Below are 17661 nucleotides of genomic sequence, written 5' to 3' on the forward strand. Positions count from 1 at the left end.
CATTCCTAAAATAAATGTGTTTTATGAAACAAACACCAGTGCAAATCAAAGAGGGCCACAATAGAGGCTAGAGAGAGAGAGAGAGAGAGAGAGAAAAGAAAGAAAAAAACATTTTGATACAATGAACATCAAATTCAAATTATTTCACAAATGCTCACGCTTAAGCCTCTCACGAACAACCTTGTTAATCTTTTGGGTACTTTACCTTTTCTACACACTAAACATAAACAAAAGAGATAAAATAATCCATAATCTATATTCTTAATTAACCCAGCATGAATTCATCCAGATTACACACATCACGAACCCCAAAAGCATAACTCCGACTTACAAGGAACTGCACATACATCATGTAACTTGGAAAAAGCTCCAGTTTCCTGCGATTAAAACAAAAATCAGTGAATATGTTTTAGGAAATTGTTCGTGAATTCTCAACAATGCTTCAAGAATTTTCAAATGTGACTAAGAAATAAATCAGTACACGAGCAACAAAGAATAAACAATACACAAGCAACAATCAATAAGGATGAAAACCGAGTTGTCTTATAAATAAGTTTGTATTTGGGCAAGGTTCAAATCATATGGCAAACATGATTCTGATTTACCATTAGGTAGCATCTAAATCTAACAGCACAAAACAGTAGCTTAACTAATGGAGGCCTATCTCAGCTCCAAAACCAACTCAATAAGCTACAAAAACATACAATTTCAAGACTCATCACAAAGACACTTACGCTAAACTTGTCCTTAAACGACTAACAGATTTATTTTGCAGCTAACAGTAACTCTTCTTTCATTTCTGCAACAAATTCAATTACTAAGAAGGGACAAGACTAGAAAAATCCAAAATGCTAATCACAACAAACATAAAATTTACAAATGCAAATCACCCACACATAAATCAACACTAAATCATCTCAATATCTGCTTTGTTTATGCCCTTACTAATTGATCGAAATATACCGACAATGAAAATCTGGCAATTTAGGTTTCTAGGGACTTAAAGAAGTCAAATTCCCACACATATAAAAGTTACAATGCTTATAATTTCTACAATAGAAGGAGAATAGCAAGTGAAAGTGGATGTAAAGCTTACCTTTAGGAAGACCCGATGATGATATGTGACTCGAAGATGAAGAATCTGATCAAGGAAGAAGAAGAACCGTGATTCCAAAGCGGCAACGAGATATACCGATGATAGAACAACGATGATACACCGGTGAAGATGTATTGCGATGAGAGGCCGAAGAAGCTTTAAGATCTGGCAAGAACAAGAGATCATCATCGTATTTTGGTGAGAGACGAGAATGGCTCAGATGTTTTGGAAAGGAAAAAAGATGCCCAGCTACACGAGGTACGTGACGTGCACCAAGTACGTCACGTTTGGCATGGCCACATGCACCAAGTACGTGACGTCATGTGTTTTACACCATGGACATAAAATCTCGATTCACCGAGTCATTTCTCCCAGCAACGACCGGCGTTGACTCATCAGAACCATAATCGGAGAAAACTAAAACCCGACCCGAGCACCTGCAACCAAAATAAAATACCCGACCTGGACCCATTTTTAATGGGCTTTTTCTCTAAATTAAAAAAAACACAGGCCCATGTTCGAATTATTCATCGATCAAAACAAGAAAAGTGAAAAAGTTGTGTGAAAAAGTTTTATCGTTTTATCGAAGATATCGAAGAACTGTGAGATCCTCTTTTCAATTAGGTTTTTTAACATAGATAATGCAGTGAAATCTTTGCTGGAAATCAGAATAAATAAGACATTTCCTGTTGATTCTCGTCCCAATGAGGTAAAGCTGGCAGTTTTCTGTTGATTTTTAACTTTTATTTTGTCGTTTTAAACAAGTGGGAAAGTGGAGTTGTTGTCGGCAAGATTCAATTCTTCTTTATATGTTACTTAGGTTATTGTCTAGTCTTGTTGTGTAGCCTTAGTTTGTTTATACATTGTTAATAGGTTATTGTCGAGGTTATTGTCGGGTTCATTAGTTGTTTATAACAACTTGTCTTTGTCTTCTCTGAATTATATATCTTTTTTTTTGTAGTGGAAAATTACAGTGAAGGTGAATTGCTGGCCAATTCAAGACAGACAATGGAGTGTTGAAGTACGTCGATGGAGTTATTGAAGTTTTTGAGGTTGATTCAGTGACAATTTTTCAATATGTTGGAAAAAGAGTCAAAAATCCACTAAACACTTATTAATGCATTTTTTTGAATGTTACTCTTTTACTAATGATGAATTTCATAAATCTTTTGACACCATTATTAATGATGATGAAAAAATAAAAATTATTTTTGAAATGAATCTTAAAAGAAATAGAAAAAAATGAGAATAATTAATTTGTAAAAATATAATATGTATATATATATATATATATACTTTTGAAGAACTTTTAAATATAATGGGGGAGAGAAAAAAGAATATTTTAAAAGTTATTTAGTTTGACAGCATGATTTTGACATTTTAAAATTTTTGAGAAAACAAGAAAGGAAAAAAAAAAGGATTTCAAAACTTTTAGAAAATTAAAAGCAATGAAAGTGTGATTGACAAAAATATGGCTAACAATGCTTTAAATAATTTTAAAGTCTTAAAAGTCTGTTACCAATCAGGGCCAAGTCTGTTATTATTTTAGACCGAATATTACCAGTCAAAATCATTTACGTCATTTACGTGCATTGCACTGTGTTGGTTATTTTAAAATTTTAATGCTCTTGTATCATAGTTTTCTCTCATAAAATATAATTACAATGTAGGAAAAGTAATGTTAATACTAAAATATCAAATTAAGCGAATTTAGTTGGTAAAATATCCCAGTCTTGAACCACTACAACAAGGACAAAAGCAAAGTTTCCAACATGTATGTGAGACGGTCTCATAAAAAATCAACCATTATATTTGTGTGTATCTTTTTCCAACTAGACACTCTTTATAAAACTCATGCTCCATATATACATCCATTTCTTATCAATCTCATGGTTTTTGGCTTCATTTTAAGAGATTAAAGTTCATTAGTTTTACTTAGATAGATTAAATTTATGAAGGTATTTTTACATTAAATTTTTATTACAGTTTTCATTTCATAAATATCCATATATATGAAAAAACGTCTTGTTTAGTAAAATATATCATTCGACAAAAAAAAAGTTCCTCCCTTAACAAAGGTCGCCTTACTCGTCGCCCAAAAATTCAGACTTCTGTTTGTCCTCTACAGTGACCCGCGCTTTTCACCGCAACTGTAAGAGGGCCCATGTTTCTCTGCTTTTTGTTTATTTGTTATTAATTTGCTTCGCATCGGTTAGATATGTTGGATTGATGGGGATATTAGTGAGCTCAAACTTTAGATGGTCTTCACGGTGAGGCGTGGCCGGCGTTCTTTGGAGTGTTGCTCTTCTTCCCCCAGCGGTTTCAGGAGAAGTCTCCTATGGTGCTTCTCGTTTCTGTGACCATGGGCTTTTGTGGTCTTCTGATTGAGTAAGCTAACTCTCCCATCCTTCTCCTCCGTCTCTTATCTTGGTTTAGGTGTTTGGTGCTAGTTGCAGTGGTGTTGGCCTTCGATTGGGAAGTATTATGGTTGATTCGTGTTCAGACTGTGATTATATTGAGGAAGCGGTTAGAGCAGCCATATTTGTGAGGGTCTCTGATTACAAGTAAAGATGATGATGCCGAAACTCGACGGTTGGTTTGAAGAATAAATACCATTGCGGTTTGCTTGTTCATGTCTCAGATGTTGTAGTTCCTCTTGTTCTTATCTTCGTTTCTAAGCTGCAGTTGTGGTTTGGTTGTGGATCTTCGTCAGTTTCGTCCAACCTTTGCCTTTCCTCCCGTTCATTGTTTCTTCGTTTCAGTTTGTGCTTCTTGCAAGTTTGACTTCTTTCTTAGCAGAAGTTTCGTGTTAAGTGCTCGATTGTGGTAGTCCTCAAAGTTTCAAGAGATTTCTTCTCCTTTGTATTCATAGTGTGTGTTAACTAGCTTGATCCTTCGTTAGTCTCGATCCTGTGATTGGTGTTTTTTCGAGCAGTTTTTCCATGCTCTTTTTCCCTGCTTTCGTCATCTAAGTAGATCAGTTAGCTTTTTGGCAGACTCTAGTTAGATGTTAAGAGACATATCAGTCGTCGTTGTTGCATCTAGAAGTGTGTTTGAGGCTCTATGACTAAATGAGTGCTCTTTACTTGTCGGGTTATGTTACTTATTTCTCGATAGATTGGCTCTCATTGTGATAGGAAGAGGTAGATGTTATCTACGATTTGGTCATGGGCATTCGTGATAAATCGCATTCGCATGTGTTTCAGAAGAAGAAGTTTCTCTATTCTTTTGGTTCTATTCTTTTTTAAGGTTTGTCTAGTTACTTCTGCATTTAGGTTTAGGAGTCATCATATTTCGATTTTGGTCTTGATATTATCTGCTTTGCATTTCTAGTTTTTTTTTCTCCTTTCGATAAGTCTTAGTTTCCGGAGAAATTCTTTTTCCGTCGGCTTGGATTTTGGAAACATTTTGTTGTTCGTCGGCTTAATTTCCTTTTTTGGGTTGTAGACTCTGAGGATACATTTATTTTTTTCTGGTATAAGTTGTAATTCACAATGTATCTTTTCAAGTTTTATAATATTATAAGATAACAAAAATATATATATATATATTAATGATATTAGATGTGGTTTGTCAGCGAATTTATGTAAATTTATTAAAGTAATTATTTATATTTTATGGTTTGTTTCGTTATCCTTATTTGATTGTTTTATTTGAGTAGTTTAATCCTTTGTAACAATTTTTATGTAGTCCTAAGACGGATCCAAATATTTGGACTCTTTAGAGGTATTCGTATCCGTCGGATATACAATATTAATATCCGAACCCAAATCCAAAAACTCGAATATCCGTAAGAAAAACCGGATATCTGCAGATATTGGGATCCGGTCCAAAGCACACAGTTTCATCATCTTTTTCAACTGTCTCTTCTTCCATCTTCCGAAAACTGCGACCAAACACCATAATCGGCGGATAGAGAAGAATCTAGGATCATCGGTTGATTTACCTAGAGCAGATGAAGCTGTTTATGTACATCGTCGGACACAATGACAAGACGGTGAAGAAGAACGGAACTGTGGAGATCAATACCGTATGGTGAAGAAGAACAGTATGGTGGAGATCAATTCCGTTTACAAATCCTTGTACATTTGACAATATCACCATGAAAATGGATGTGAAGGAGAAAATAAAATTGGATATGGAAGAGTCTAGAAGCAGTGATTAGGTATGTTAATTAGGGCCAAAGCCCGCAGGCTGGCCCGGCCCGGCCCTGAAAAACACCGGGTTCGGGCTTAAATATATATTTCCAGAAAAAATCGGGCCTTCCGGGCCCAGTCCGTTTGGGCTATAGGTTTTTCGGGCTTAGCACGACCGGACTCGGGTCAGCCCGAAAAGCCTTTTAACAAATATATTTGTACTTTTGTGTTAACATTTTTGTTTGATTACAATATTTGATTAATGATTTATTGTAAATAAAGATTTAAACTCTAATCATAGTTTTCATATTTACTTAATAACCTTACTTAATACTTTTAAAATTTTTATCTATGATATTTTATATGAATTATATATTCTTTTATTTGGTTAAAGTATTAAAATTTTACTTAGTTTTAAACTTTTTCTTGTAAATTAAGTTGGTTGTACTAAATATAGATGAGTTATTCAAATTTTGATTTTTTGTTTTATAGTGCACCTTTAAACACTGCTTTTTAAGGCTTATAAGTTTGAATTTTTGATCTCTAACATAATCCCGAAAAAGCCCGAAAAGCCTTGTAGCCCAACAGGGCCGGACTCGAGCTTTGAAATATAGGCTCGGAAATATTTCGTAACGGGTTGGACCGGGCTCAAACATATGCAGGTTTTACGGGTTTTGGGTCGGGCCGGGTCGGGCCAGCCCAATTGACACCCCTAACAGTGATAGAGCAAACAGCGTTAGAAACTAGGCTTCTTTGCCTCTTTGGCATCGATTAGAAACTAGGGTTTGTTTGAAAAATTGAACCCATTATCAATTACGTAGGCCACGTTACTTAGGCCCAATAACGAAAGTCTACTAGATAATGTCTAACAACTATAGACCTTATAACTATTACCGGATACCCGCTTAAATTTTTCCAACTATCGGGATCTGAAATTTAACTATCCGGATCTGATCCACAAGGATATCCTGATTCTCAGAGCAGATATGAGCGAATCCTGAATCGGATGCCGGATTCCGGATAATAAGACTTAGGCTTACTTTTATGACCTGATTAATACTCTCAAAACATGCGGAACGTGACACTTATGATTGGGCCTATACTCACCATGGTCATTATACAGTGCTGTCAGGATATTGGGTTGCTACTCAAGTATAGGTACAAGAGAATGACATGATTCAACCACCTCCTGGTGCTATAGACCTCACACAAGAAATATGGAAGTTACATATTACCCGGAAGATACAACAGTTTCTGTTGCGATGTTTGTTTGGAGCCATAGCAACAACAATACAACTGAAGACCAGAAATATCCACGCGGATCCGGTTTGTCAACGATGTTATTATGGTGATGAAACTATTAACCATTTGCTTTTTACCTATCAGTTTGTAGAAGCGTTTTGGCGTTGTATCAGTACTAATATGGGAAGGACGCTGATATTTACTGATAATCTTGAAGACAACATCCGAATGTTGATCAATATCCAGCAACAATGACATTCCTCTTTCGTGGTGTGCCATCTTTCCTTCTGGCTAATGTGGCGCATTTGGAAATCATGCAATGACTTCATTTTTCGAAAGATAAATCGACACCCGTCCACCGAAGCTGAAAAAAAGAGAACAAGAAACCAAGGAAAGTTTTGAAAACAAAAGAGCGCCATCATCCAATAACCAAGGAACAAATCAAGTACATTGCCCTCCAATAAGAAGATGATCAAATAAGCAATGGAATACTTAGAAGGCTGGCTTAAATGCAATTTTGATAGCGGGTATATACAAGGAAGAACATATACAGGATCAGGCTGGATAATTCGTGACAGCACCAGAACTATAATACGATCACGATGTGCACAACTTCAACAATCACAATCTGCTCTCCAAACTGAAGCTTTAGGCCTTCTTAATGCACTACAAGAGGTATGGACTCAAGGATATAGATACAGTAGAACCTCTATAAATTAATACTCTTTAAATTAATACTCGCTATAAATTAATAAATTTTTCCGGTCCCAAGTTGGGCCAGTGTAAAAAATGACATATTTCGATAAAATAATAAGATAATAATTTTTTTGGAAATCCTATGTAAAAATATGGTCCCATCAATATCATAAATTAATAACCAAATAAACTAAATATATATATATATATACATATATATAAAAAAAAATCTGGTGAAATATGACTCTATTGTTGTTTGCCTATTCTTGAATTTGCATTCTTGTTAGAACTCATCTCTAATCTTTTTCATTGTTGTCTTCTCAATCGCATCCAAAAATTATGGAGAGTCTAGATGCGATAATTGCTTATTTAGTAACCGGTTCTAAAGGTACCGCAATATCTTCGTCGACTTCATCATTACCATAAAGGATAGTAGTAGCAATTTCTTCTAACCTCTAAACTTCTAACATTTATCATTTTTACCTTGATAATTTAGTAAACAATTGAAATTCATCCAATTACGATAACCAATATTATAAATTAAGAAAATTCTTTAATAAATATAAATGATAACAAAGGTATTTTATGTTGTAATAGAAAATTTTCGAAATTTTCGAAATTATGAAAATAAAAAAATGTCTTCATAAATTATTAAAAATTTAATTTATCGATAAATTAATAATTATTAATTTATCGATAAATTAAACCCTCTATAAATTAATAAAATTACATGGTCATGACCTTATTAATTTATAGAGGTTTTACTATATGTGTGGTTTGAAGGAGACCGTTTGGAACTAACAAACTTGATCAACAAGCGGCAAGATTATCAAAAGATTGGAACACTTCTATTTGATATTCGTATATAGGAATCATATATAGGAAAATAAAATTAAAATTAAATATCATATTAGGTGAATAACTCCTTTTTATTTTATTAAGCACAAACCTTTTATTCGTATTACATCATTACATAATAAGTTTCACAACAATAAACACTTGTACTGACATGATTTAGTTTTTAAACTTGGCCTCAAGGTCCTCGACAACATTGACATCTAACTTAAACGCCTGAGACAGAATCTCTGGATTAATTGGTGGCGTCGACCCAAACACAGTATCAGCGATCGTGATAACACCAGCGTTCTGACTACTTAGCCCAGCAAAGGCCACTGCAGGGGTCTTCCCCATATTCACTTGGAATGGATCATTCCTATGGGGAACACAAACACGTCGCCTGGGTGCAACATTTTGGCAAATAGACGGTTATTGTCTTGATTGGAAGAGACAAAACCGACATACAATGTTCCCTCGAGAAGAACAAAGATCTCAGTAGCACGAGGGTGTGTGTGAGGCAGGTTCTGTCCATATGGCGCATAGTCTATGCGGACCAAGGATATTCCCATGGTGTTTAGCCCTGGAATCTGATCGACATTGACTGTTGTCACGTTGGATTTGACATCATTATCAGTATCTCCTGCCTCGTTGAGGCCCGAGAAGAAGAAATCTTCTGCTTTCGCTTGCTTCGGATCCTTACAGAACTTACCATTTACAAAAACTGCAAATAGAAATATTGATTTGGAAAGCATATATTAAAAATGAAAAATTTAATCATAATAAAAGAGGATAATAAGCAGAGTTATTATACGCACCACCATTTTTGGGATCATCAATGGCTACACAGAAGTCTTGGAGTGGACTTGGATCGTAAGCTTTGGCAAAGGAAATGACCAAAGCAGATAAGGTAATCACGATGAGACACTTGGAAACCATCATGGTTTTAAATAACGAGATCTGCTAATATATGTGTGTCTGTGTGTGTGTGTGTGTAGGCTATAACGATCGTTAATATGTGTGTGTGTGTGTGTGTGTGGTGTTGTGAAAGCATTTAAGCTCAATATTTATAAGGCAAAAGCGCATGTCATATTTGAGGTAGTCCGACGTAATTCTATACATTTGTAAGTCCCATGTTTCAAAGTGCCAGTTCAAAAACGTTTAACAAGTCTATCTATAACTTAATCTTTCTTTCTTTCTTTTTAAATTAGATTTACACAGTCCCACAACTTCTAGATTCAAGTCTTTTAGAATATCTGTACGTGTATGGACTTGGTCAGTGGGTCACTCATCTCACTTTCGTATGGAATGCGTCTAGTATATATAGCACTTAGTTTCGTTTGCGATTTATGTGGTTCCTCATCTTATATATAAAGATGTTTGTGATGTTTTGTCCTTTCCCATTGTCATTGTTTACAAGAAGAGCTTCAATGCTCCATATAAATATTCAGAACGTCGTCGTATAGTCCTGCTTTGTTCAAGCGACAAGCATCCATCTGAATTCTTAACGGTTAACGTTTTCACTTATGTCAACTTTTATTGCTTACATCTTATCAAGTATATGTATCAACAAATATGTTCTCAACAGTCTCTGCCACTCTTACCAATTCTTTAACTTAACCCAGGACGCTGTCTTCATCATTAGAACTCGAGCTTTCCACTACACCACCCGTTATAGTGCTGCTCTCAACGGTTGATGTAGGAGTTACAGAGGTAACAACGCTAACAGCCGGTTTCCGGTTAATGGTTGTTGCACTGGAAACAACGAGTCCTTGTTCCTCCTTGGTTTCTCGAGCTGCTCTTTCCTTAGCTTTCTTGGCTCTTTCAAGAACCTCTTGCTGTAATTGAAACGAGTTAACTCCAAACCGAATCACACAGTAACGAAAAGATCAATCAATCAAGACTTTTTTTTCGTGTACAAATAATAGTTTACCCTTTCGAATACATATATCATCACACTTTAATAATCATCTCGCAAAGTAATGGCTGTGTTCAAATGCAGTTCTACAAAGCTCACACCAACCTTCTCAGCTAAGTAATTAACCAACTTTTTTTTGAGTATCTTCTCTAGTTCTATGGTGAACAAACCTAACATTTATTATTCATTCATTACAAGATTCACTGATAAAAATAAAAAACAAGAAGAAGCGTTGAACAATTAAAAACCTGAATCTCTTGAACTTGCTTCTGTTGCTCAGCTTGAAACTTTCCAATAGTACCCAAAACTTCTCCAACAGTGGACTCAATTCTCTCATTGATAACCTCAGCTAATGCTTTCCCCAAAAAAAAGGCATCTAACACACTCTTGTTCTCATTTTCACCTGCGCAAAACTAATTCTTTATTTTATCAAAATTCTCAAAACAAAACCCCCCAAAAAATAAGAATCCATTTACTCAATTAAATGAAAAAAATTGATGATAAACCCTAAAATTAAAAAAAATCAATGCGCAATTTTTGTTTTTAATACTCAAGAAAAAAGGAGATTAGCACATGGATCTGTACCTCCGGTGCCTTTGCTGGAGCAATTGCACTGTAAACTAGCAGTTCTTGTGCGAGGCGTCACACCTGATCTTAACCGGCGAACCTCAAAATTGGAACGAGAATTGCGGAGAATGAAGCGATGACGAGGGGGTTGGTTATAGCCATTTGAAAGAGAGAAGGAGGAAGGACAAGGAATCGTGATGCTACTCATCTCTCTCTCTCTCTCTCTCTCTCTCTCTCTCTCTGACACCGTATCAGGAAGATGAACACGGACGGGTTTCGGGATTTTTGACCTATCGATACGGAAACGAAATATTGGGCCTTCAAGGCCCAAACGAAACCTCTTTGAATCAAATGGATGATATTGCCGTTAGCCTTTTAAACTCATAATTTAAATAATTTAAAAATAATAAAACTTAGTATCAGTTTTTAATTTCAACTAAAAGGTAATATTTTATCATTTTTCATAACTATTTTTTCGTTAATTACTATATTCTAATTCTCAAATTGTTAGAGGAAAATCATTTGATTTGATTGCTGAAATATCAATTTGTGTATCGTGTAGTTTCGCTTTTTTTCGTCAAATAATAATTTTATTTATAAATTTCAAAAGTCATGATACAAATGTTCTGTTAACCAAAGTGGCGAAAAGAAACATTCTGTATAAAATGATGACATAGTATATTCATACTTTGCAAATAGATGAGCTACTTTATTACAATTTCGTTTTGCAAAAACAAATTCAATATGATGAAATTTAGAGGACTAAAAGATGATATCATGATAAATTCCATCAACAGATATGTCATATGAAATGTCATTTACTATTTTTGTAAGTTGCTCACAATCCCTTTCAAAGCAAACAGACCTAAGTCCCTTAATCCATGCTTGTTGTAATGCGACAAGGAGAGTTTTGCTATCGGCTTCTAATGCAGTATTTGAAGCTGTTAAGGTAGAAGATCCCCATCCTAGAGAAGCATCTATATTATTTCTCAAAATCCAACCAGTTGTGGCCTCTTGTGTTGTAGTGTCGAATTTCGCATCATAATTACACTTGATGTAAGGTGGAGCTGGTCTTTTCCACTTTTGAAATATCATCTCCCTTTTGTTTGAATTTGGCTGTTCTCTTTCCTGTTGTATATGCATGATCAATTCAGCTACATCTGACTGTGCCCGAAGTATAATAGAGAAACAGTATCAATGTTAGAGTTGAAAACAGAAATGTTTCTTGATTTCCAAATGTGCCATAATTAAGGGTGGGCAAAAACCCAAAATCCAAAAACCGAACCGAACCAAACCGAAATAAATGGTTTAGTTTGGTTATGGTTAAGTCTAAAAATTCGTCTGGTTTTTATTTTAATTAATCATTTGGTTTAGGTTTGGTCTGATTAAAACCATAAAATCGAATGGTTTTTTTGGTTTTTTATAAAAGTTTAGGATATTAGATATAAATAGTTTCTCCAACTTATAAATTTATATTGTATAACAATATCAGTAATTTTTTTTTATTGGGCTTATAGTTATTGATCTCCAAGTTTTTTTCTTGGTGTTTTTTTCTTTCTTTTTCAATGGCCTTTACATTTTAAAAGTTTAAATTTCAATTAAGTATTTGGGTTGACAAAACTATATTTGGATTCTATTTTTTTGACAACAAGGTGAAGAAACCTAGACATCCGAGGACGGAGATGGAGCCGACATGACCGCCGTAAAAGATATCACCTCTTCCCAGGCTAACTTATCGCCCAAAGCCTGAGCAATTATATCATTTGTCTTGATCTCTTAACCTTTAAAAAAAATTATTTATGGCCTTTCAAATTGCTCATAAAAATCATGGTAATTGAAGAAGTTGATCAGGATCACCCTGTTTAGAAACATCCCTCCAGAAAACAAAATCCAAATTTGAGTACACCGACTCATATGAAAAACCCTCTGATTATACCAGAGTCAGAGATAAATCCTAAACTTCCCATGAGTGAGGGCATTCAAAAAAAAAATGATTAATAGTAGTCTCAACCGCAAAGTCGCACCTTTTACACCAGATATTTACGTTAGATACCTCGGTGTATCTAATTATTTTTATAGATAATTTTTACTTACTAAAAATACTTACTTTATATTCTTGGTTAAATTTTATATTATTTTAAAAACTCTAAACCCGCATATCGGACGGGTCTTAATCTAGTATATATATATATATCCCAATGAGATATATTTCTCAATTCTAAAAAAATTAGAACCCAAAAACTCGAACCTTTATTCCAAATAAAAAGATTCCTTATCTCAGAAAAAAAACCGGACCAAAATATAACTTTTATAGTTTTATTCCATATAAATTATTTCCTTATATAAAAAAAATAGAAATCAAACAAAGAATAATTCGAACTGATTAACCGAATGTACAGATAGAAAACGCCATTAAAAAGAAACGCGTCGACATATATAGTTAACGGAGTTTAGCTCCTTTGCAAACTAGTTTTATATATAAACCCTCTCGTCACCTCTCTCATCCCATCTATCTCTCTCTAGATCACTCACATTCACTTAGTCATATCCTCATCTCTCTCTCTCTCTCTCTCTCTCTCTCTCTCTCTATCAGAGAGTAGAGAAAAAGCTTTAACAAGAGTCAAGAATGGTTGTCCTTAGAACAGTGTTCTCAATTTCAGCAATTCTACTCATAATCCTAGTACTCTGTGTCCATGCAAATGCGTAAGTTCAAAGATTCAATTCAACGTTGTGATCTCCCATTTTGTTTTTTTTTTCTATATATTGTTCGGACAGAGATTCTTATGTTGTTTTGTGTTCCAATGCAGAGTTCAAGACACAAGGGAATCGAAACATGACAGCTCAAGAAATACATCAACGGCGGATAAGTGAGTTCTCTCCTCATTTCAGCTTTTTTTGTGTGTAGAGATTTTGATCTCAGCCGTTCAGATTCTTTATCTACGATATTAAACGATGTCGTTTGCATGTTCTGTTTTCTCAGTTTATCAAACGGTGAATGGCATGAACACGCCGTTAAAGACCCAGATGAAATAGCAGCAATGGTCGATATGTGAGTCTCTAGCTCACTAGTCACTACATATGTACATTGATACACATATTAAAAAACTGGAAAGCCACTTTATTAGATATATTTCGTATTAGTAACGTTTTTTAGATAGTCAAATCATATGATGCTTTAACTTTACTAAACCTATGTGTAGAGTCCGTAGACCAAGAAAAACATTTTCGACATCTATAATTTCTCTGACTTTGTAAAAAGTTGGTTTGGTCTTAGTAATGTTTTTTTAAATAAGCACAAAGTTAAAAAGTTATGTGACCCTGCCTGAGATGTACTTTTATTTCTTAACTCTGCGAGGAAAGAAAAATAAATAAAGTAACATGTGAAAACACTTCTGACAGAAGAACAGTAGTGTTATTGAATAAAACCACAAACCGTGATTCCCATTTATATACCTCACTATTTTCTTCTTAAGATCCACCGACGCCATTGTATAATTGTATTAATGTTTTCTATATACATACTCTCAAGTCTTAAAGACAAAGAGTGGTAATTTTCTTTAAAAAAAAAAATCATTTATAAACCATGTCATTAAATTTTTATCATTTAAATTGTTTATTGTCTTCTACATATTTATTTATACTGTATTATCATTTAGATATCATGAGAATGTTAACTATATAAAAGAAAAATACATTTACTTTTCTCTTTTGATTTAATTATTTGAATACTGTCTATTAGATTATTGTTTATCTCTGAATTAACATCTATTATAATTATTCTCTTGTTAAAAAATGAATCTGATACTCCCTCAGTATCATAATAGATGATATTTTAGGATTTTCACATAGATTATTTTTTTACTAATATTTAGCTATAAATGCACTCTTTATATATAATAACATATTTTATAATTATTAATCAATAGTAATACATCAAACTTTTAAATTCACAATTTTTTAGTATTAATTGATTAAAGTATACAAAAATCAATATTTGTGATACAAAAAATCATAAAAAATCATCATTTATGATCCAGAGGGAGTATTTTTTTTGTTGAAAATCCGTAATTCGGTATTAGTATTACTGGCATCAATATATTGCAAATCCCAATATAAATAAAATCTTCAGGATCGACAAATCGTCTAATCTTTCACATAAGTTTATTGGTTAATAAAGAACTTCTAATTTTATTATAAAAGAAAAAAGAACTTCTAATTTCTTTTGACACAAAACTTTGGGGTCAAAAGTAAACTTTTCTAATTTATTTTAGAATTTAATTTTTCAATGATATATATTATCTATTCTATATAAATCTGAATCTGGTACCCATAGTTTTTGCATTTAATTTCAGAATTACAAAGAAAAATATGACCCCAAAAGGTTCCTATATGGATCGTATCCCATGAACATGAAATATAAAATTCCCTTATACAAGACAACATTAAATTTTACCCACGTAGGGCCACCTCACCTTGTCAAAATTATATTTAATGCTTCCTTATATTTTGCATTTTCCTGTCTCCTCTATTTTGACTTCTTCACTCACTTAGGTGTGTATCCACGAAATCCCAAAACTCACGGGTTAATTTGATATAGTTTTAAAACTTTGTTCTCTTTTTGTAATATCATTTTATTATTTGGAAACATGCAGGAGCATACGTAATAGTACGTATCGGAGAAAGCTAGGGTTCTTCTCCTGTTCAACCGGAAACCCCATCGATGATTGTTGGCGATGCGATAAAAAATGGCATCGCCAGAGAAAACGACTAGCAGGTTGTGCTATTGGTTTTGGTCGTAACGCAGTAGGAGGCCGCGATGGACGTTACTACATTGTTACTGATCCATCTGATCATGATCCGGTTAATCCTAAACCTGGTACGCTCCGGTACGCTGTGATTCAAGACCAACCACTATGGATCGTCTTTAAACGTGACATGGTCATTACTTTAAGCCAAGAACTAATCATGAATAGCTTCAAAACCATCGACGGTCGTGGCGTGAACGTGCATATCGCTGGTGGTGCATGTATCACGATTCAGTACATTACGAATATTATCATCCATGGGATTAATATTCACGATTGTAAGCGAACTGGTAACGCTATGGTTCGGAGTTCGGAGAGTCACTACGGTTGGAGAACGATGGCTGATGGTGATGGGATCTCGATTTTTGGATCGAGTCATATTTGGATTGATCATAATTCTCTTTCTAATTGTGCGGACGGATTGATCGACGCAATTATGGGATCTACTGCTATTACCATCTCAAATAATTATATGACTCACCACAACGAGGTTGGATATTTTTCATTGATAGTAGTTTATGTTTACCAAGATTTGCGGACTAGTTAGGTTATATATCAAAATATATTAGTATCGCTAGGTGCCCGAAGCTATGAGTGGTAATGATTTAGGTGTTATCAGTATCGGTGCAGAAGTTAGGAATGCATTTACTATGTAAAAGTTGGAAACTGATAATTCGGGTTTATAAAATTATTAGCAGAAAAGGGAACGTGAAATTCAAGTAACAATGTAACATGTAGGGTATTTTTTATTTCTTAGCCTTATCTTCAAAAGCTGACAATATATAGATGATAATGCAGGCTATTTTGTTGGGGCATACCGATTCCTACACAAGAGACAAAATGATGCAAGTAACCATTGCATACAACCATTTTGGAGAGGGTCTTATACAGAGGATGCCAAGGTTTTTCATCTAAGTTTCTTACATTTTCTTGGGGGTTTTTTTTTTTCCTATGGTCAAATACTATCCAGGTTTCAAATGTTTTAGAGTTTGGTATGTTTGGTGTGGTTCAGGTGCAGGCATGGATACTTCCACGTAGTAAACAACGATTACACACATTGGGAAATGTATGCAATTGGTGGAAGTGCTAACCCTACCATCAATAGTCAAGGAAACCGGTTCCTCGCCCCGGGAAACCGGTTCGCGAAGGAGGTATTTGATAAAACCTGTTTCTAGTTAACCAAGATTGCTTAAAGATGCATCTAGCTAAGGGTGGGCAAAAAAACCGAAATCCGAAAAATCGAACCAAACCAAACCGAAATAATTGGTTTGGTTTACTTATGGTTAAGTCTAAAAAGCTGTTTGGTTTTCATTTTAATTAAACATTTGGTTTAGGTTTGGTCTGGTTAAAAACTGTAATACCGAATGGATTTTTTGGTTTTTTATAAAATTTAGGATAATTAGATATACAATAATTAGTTTATCGAACTTATAAATTTATATTATATACCAATATCAATAAATTTTTTATTGGGCTTATAGTTATTTATTGGACTTATAGTTATTTACTTTTATGATTATTTTTTAGTTATGTATCAACTATCTATTTTTTTAAGCATGGAATAACCGTTAAAAACCGAAACCAAACCGTGATACATATGATTTTTATATGGTTTCATTTTTGATAAAACCGGAAAAACCATAAACCAAGAAAACCGAACCGTAACCAAACTGAATTACATATGGTTTATATATGGTTCGATTTTTATAAAACCAAAAAAACCGTAAACCAAAAAAACCGAACAGAAAAACCAAACGCCCACCCCAAGATGCATCTAAGCTAGAAGATATAATTTGGTAACTTTAATCAACATAATGACTGATTTGAATATTTTTCTGGCAGGTGACGAAACGAGTTAATGCAGGGAAAGGAGAATGGAACGATTGGAACTGGAGATCTCAAGGAGACTTAATGCTCAATGGTGCCTACTTCACTTCATCTGGAGCTGGAGCTTCTGCAAATTACGCCAGAGCGTCTAGTTTGGCTGCTAAATCATCTTCCCTTGTAGGTATGCTTACCTCTAGCTCTGGTGCTTTGAAATGCAGGATCGGTACGCTTTGTTAATTATTTGTAGTTGTATAACCAAAAACAGAACATATATAGAAAATATATGAAAAGTGAGAAAAAGAAGAAAAAAATAACTCATTTTTCTTTGTTCCCATGTTTTTGCCCTAAGTTGTTTAGTATAGTGCATTTCTCTACTAATGTATATCTATCTAAATATATATTCTTCTATCAATGAACTTGCTTCAGATCCCAAATTACCTATTTTCATTCTCTTTGGACTTTTAATTATAAATAAAATCAAAATGCTTTTGTTAAAAAACATATGATATAACCAATCTAAGTGAAGCATTACAAACATAA

The 17661-nt window shown here is 34.0% G+C and overlaps 2 protein-coding genes and 1 pseudogene across 2 annotated transcripts; 1 reads left to right on the plus strand and 2 right to left on the minus strand.

Annotated features, from left to right (window-relative positions):
• On the minus strand, nt 8185-8946 carry LOC104728164 (annotated as a pseudogene).
• LOC104723931 (uncharacterized protein At4g13200, chloroplastic-like) lies at nt 9477-10753 on the minus strand. The gene is made up of 3 exons (XM_010442362.2): nt 10508-10753; nt 10171-10325; nt 9477-9842 (listed from the first exon to the last, which is right to left on the minus strand). The coding sequence occupies exons 1-3, from the start codon at nt 10695-10697 to the stop codon at nt 9621-9623; spliced, it is 567 nt and encodes a 188-aa protein (XP_010440664.1). The 5' UTR covers nt 10698-10753; the 3' UTR covers nt 9477-9620.
• On the plus strand, nt 12958-17495 carry LOC104723932 (putative pectate lyase 14). The gene is made up of 7 exons (XM_010442363.2): nt 12958-13192; nt 13297-13356; nt 13470-13538; nt 15142-15784; nt 16093-16196; nt 16307-16445; nt 17137-17495. The coding sequence occupies exons 1-7, from the start codon at nt 13116-13118 to the stop codon at nt 17356-17358; spliced, it is 1314 nt and encodes a 437-aa protein (XP_010440665.1). The 5' UTR covers nt 12958-13115; the 3' UTR covers nt 17359-17495.

The sequence above is a fragment of the Camelina sativa genome, chromosome 11 (genome assembly GCF_000633955.1).
Source record: "Camelina sativa cultivar DH55 chromosome 11, Cs, whole genome shotgun sequence".
In the NCBI taxonomy this organism is placed as follows: domain Eukaryota; kingdom Viridiplantae; phylum Streptophyta; class Magnoliopsida; order Brassicales; family Brassicaceae; genus Camelina; species Camelina sativa.

Coding starts and splice junctions, on each gene's coding strand:
- LOC104723931 (XM_010442362.2), bottom strand. CDS start 10,697: ATGAGTAGCATCACGATTCCTTGTCCTTCCTCCTTCTCTCTTTCAAAT. Junction 10,326..10,507: donor CTCCAGCAAAGGCACCGGAG/GTACAGATCCAT, acceptor AGTTTTGCGCAG/GTGAAAATGAGAACAAGAGT. Junction 9,843..10,170: donor AGCAAGTTCAAGAGATTCAG/GTTTTTAATTGT, acceptor TTTCAATTACAG/CAAGAGGTTCTTGAAAGAGC.
- LOC104723932 (XM_010442363.2), top strand. CDS start 13,116: ATGGTTGTCCTTAGAACAGTGTTCTCAATTTCAGCAATTCTACTCATA. Junction 13,357..13,469: donor AATACATCAACGGCGGATAA/GTGAGTTCTCTC, acceptor CTGTTTTCTCAG/TTTATCAAACGGTGAATGGC. Junction 13,539..15,141: donor ATAGCAGCAATGGTCGATAT/GTGAGTCTCTAG, acceptor GGAAACATGCAG/GAGCATACGTAATAGTACGT.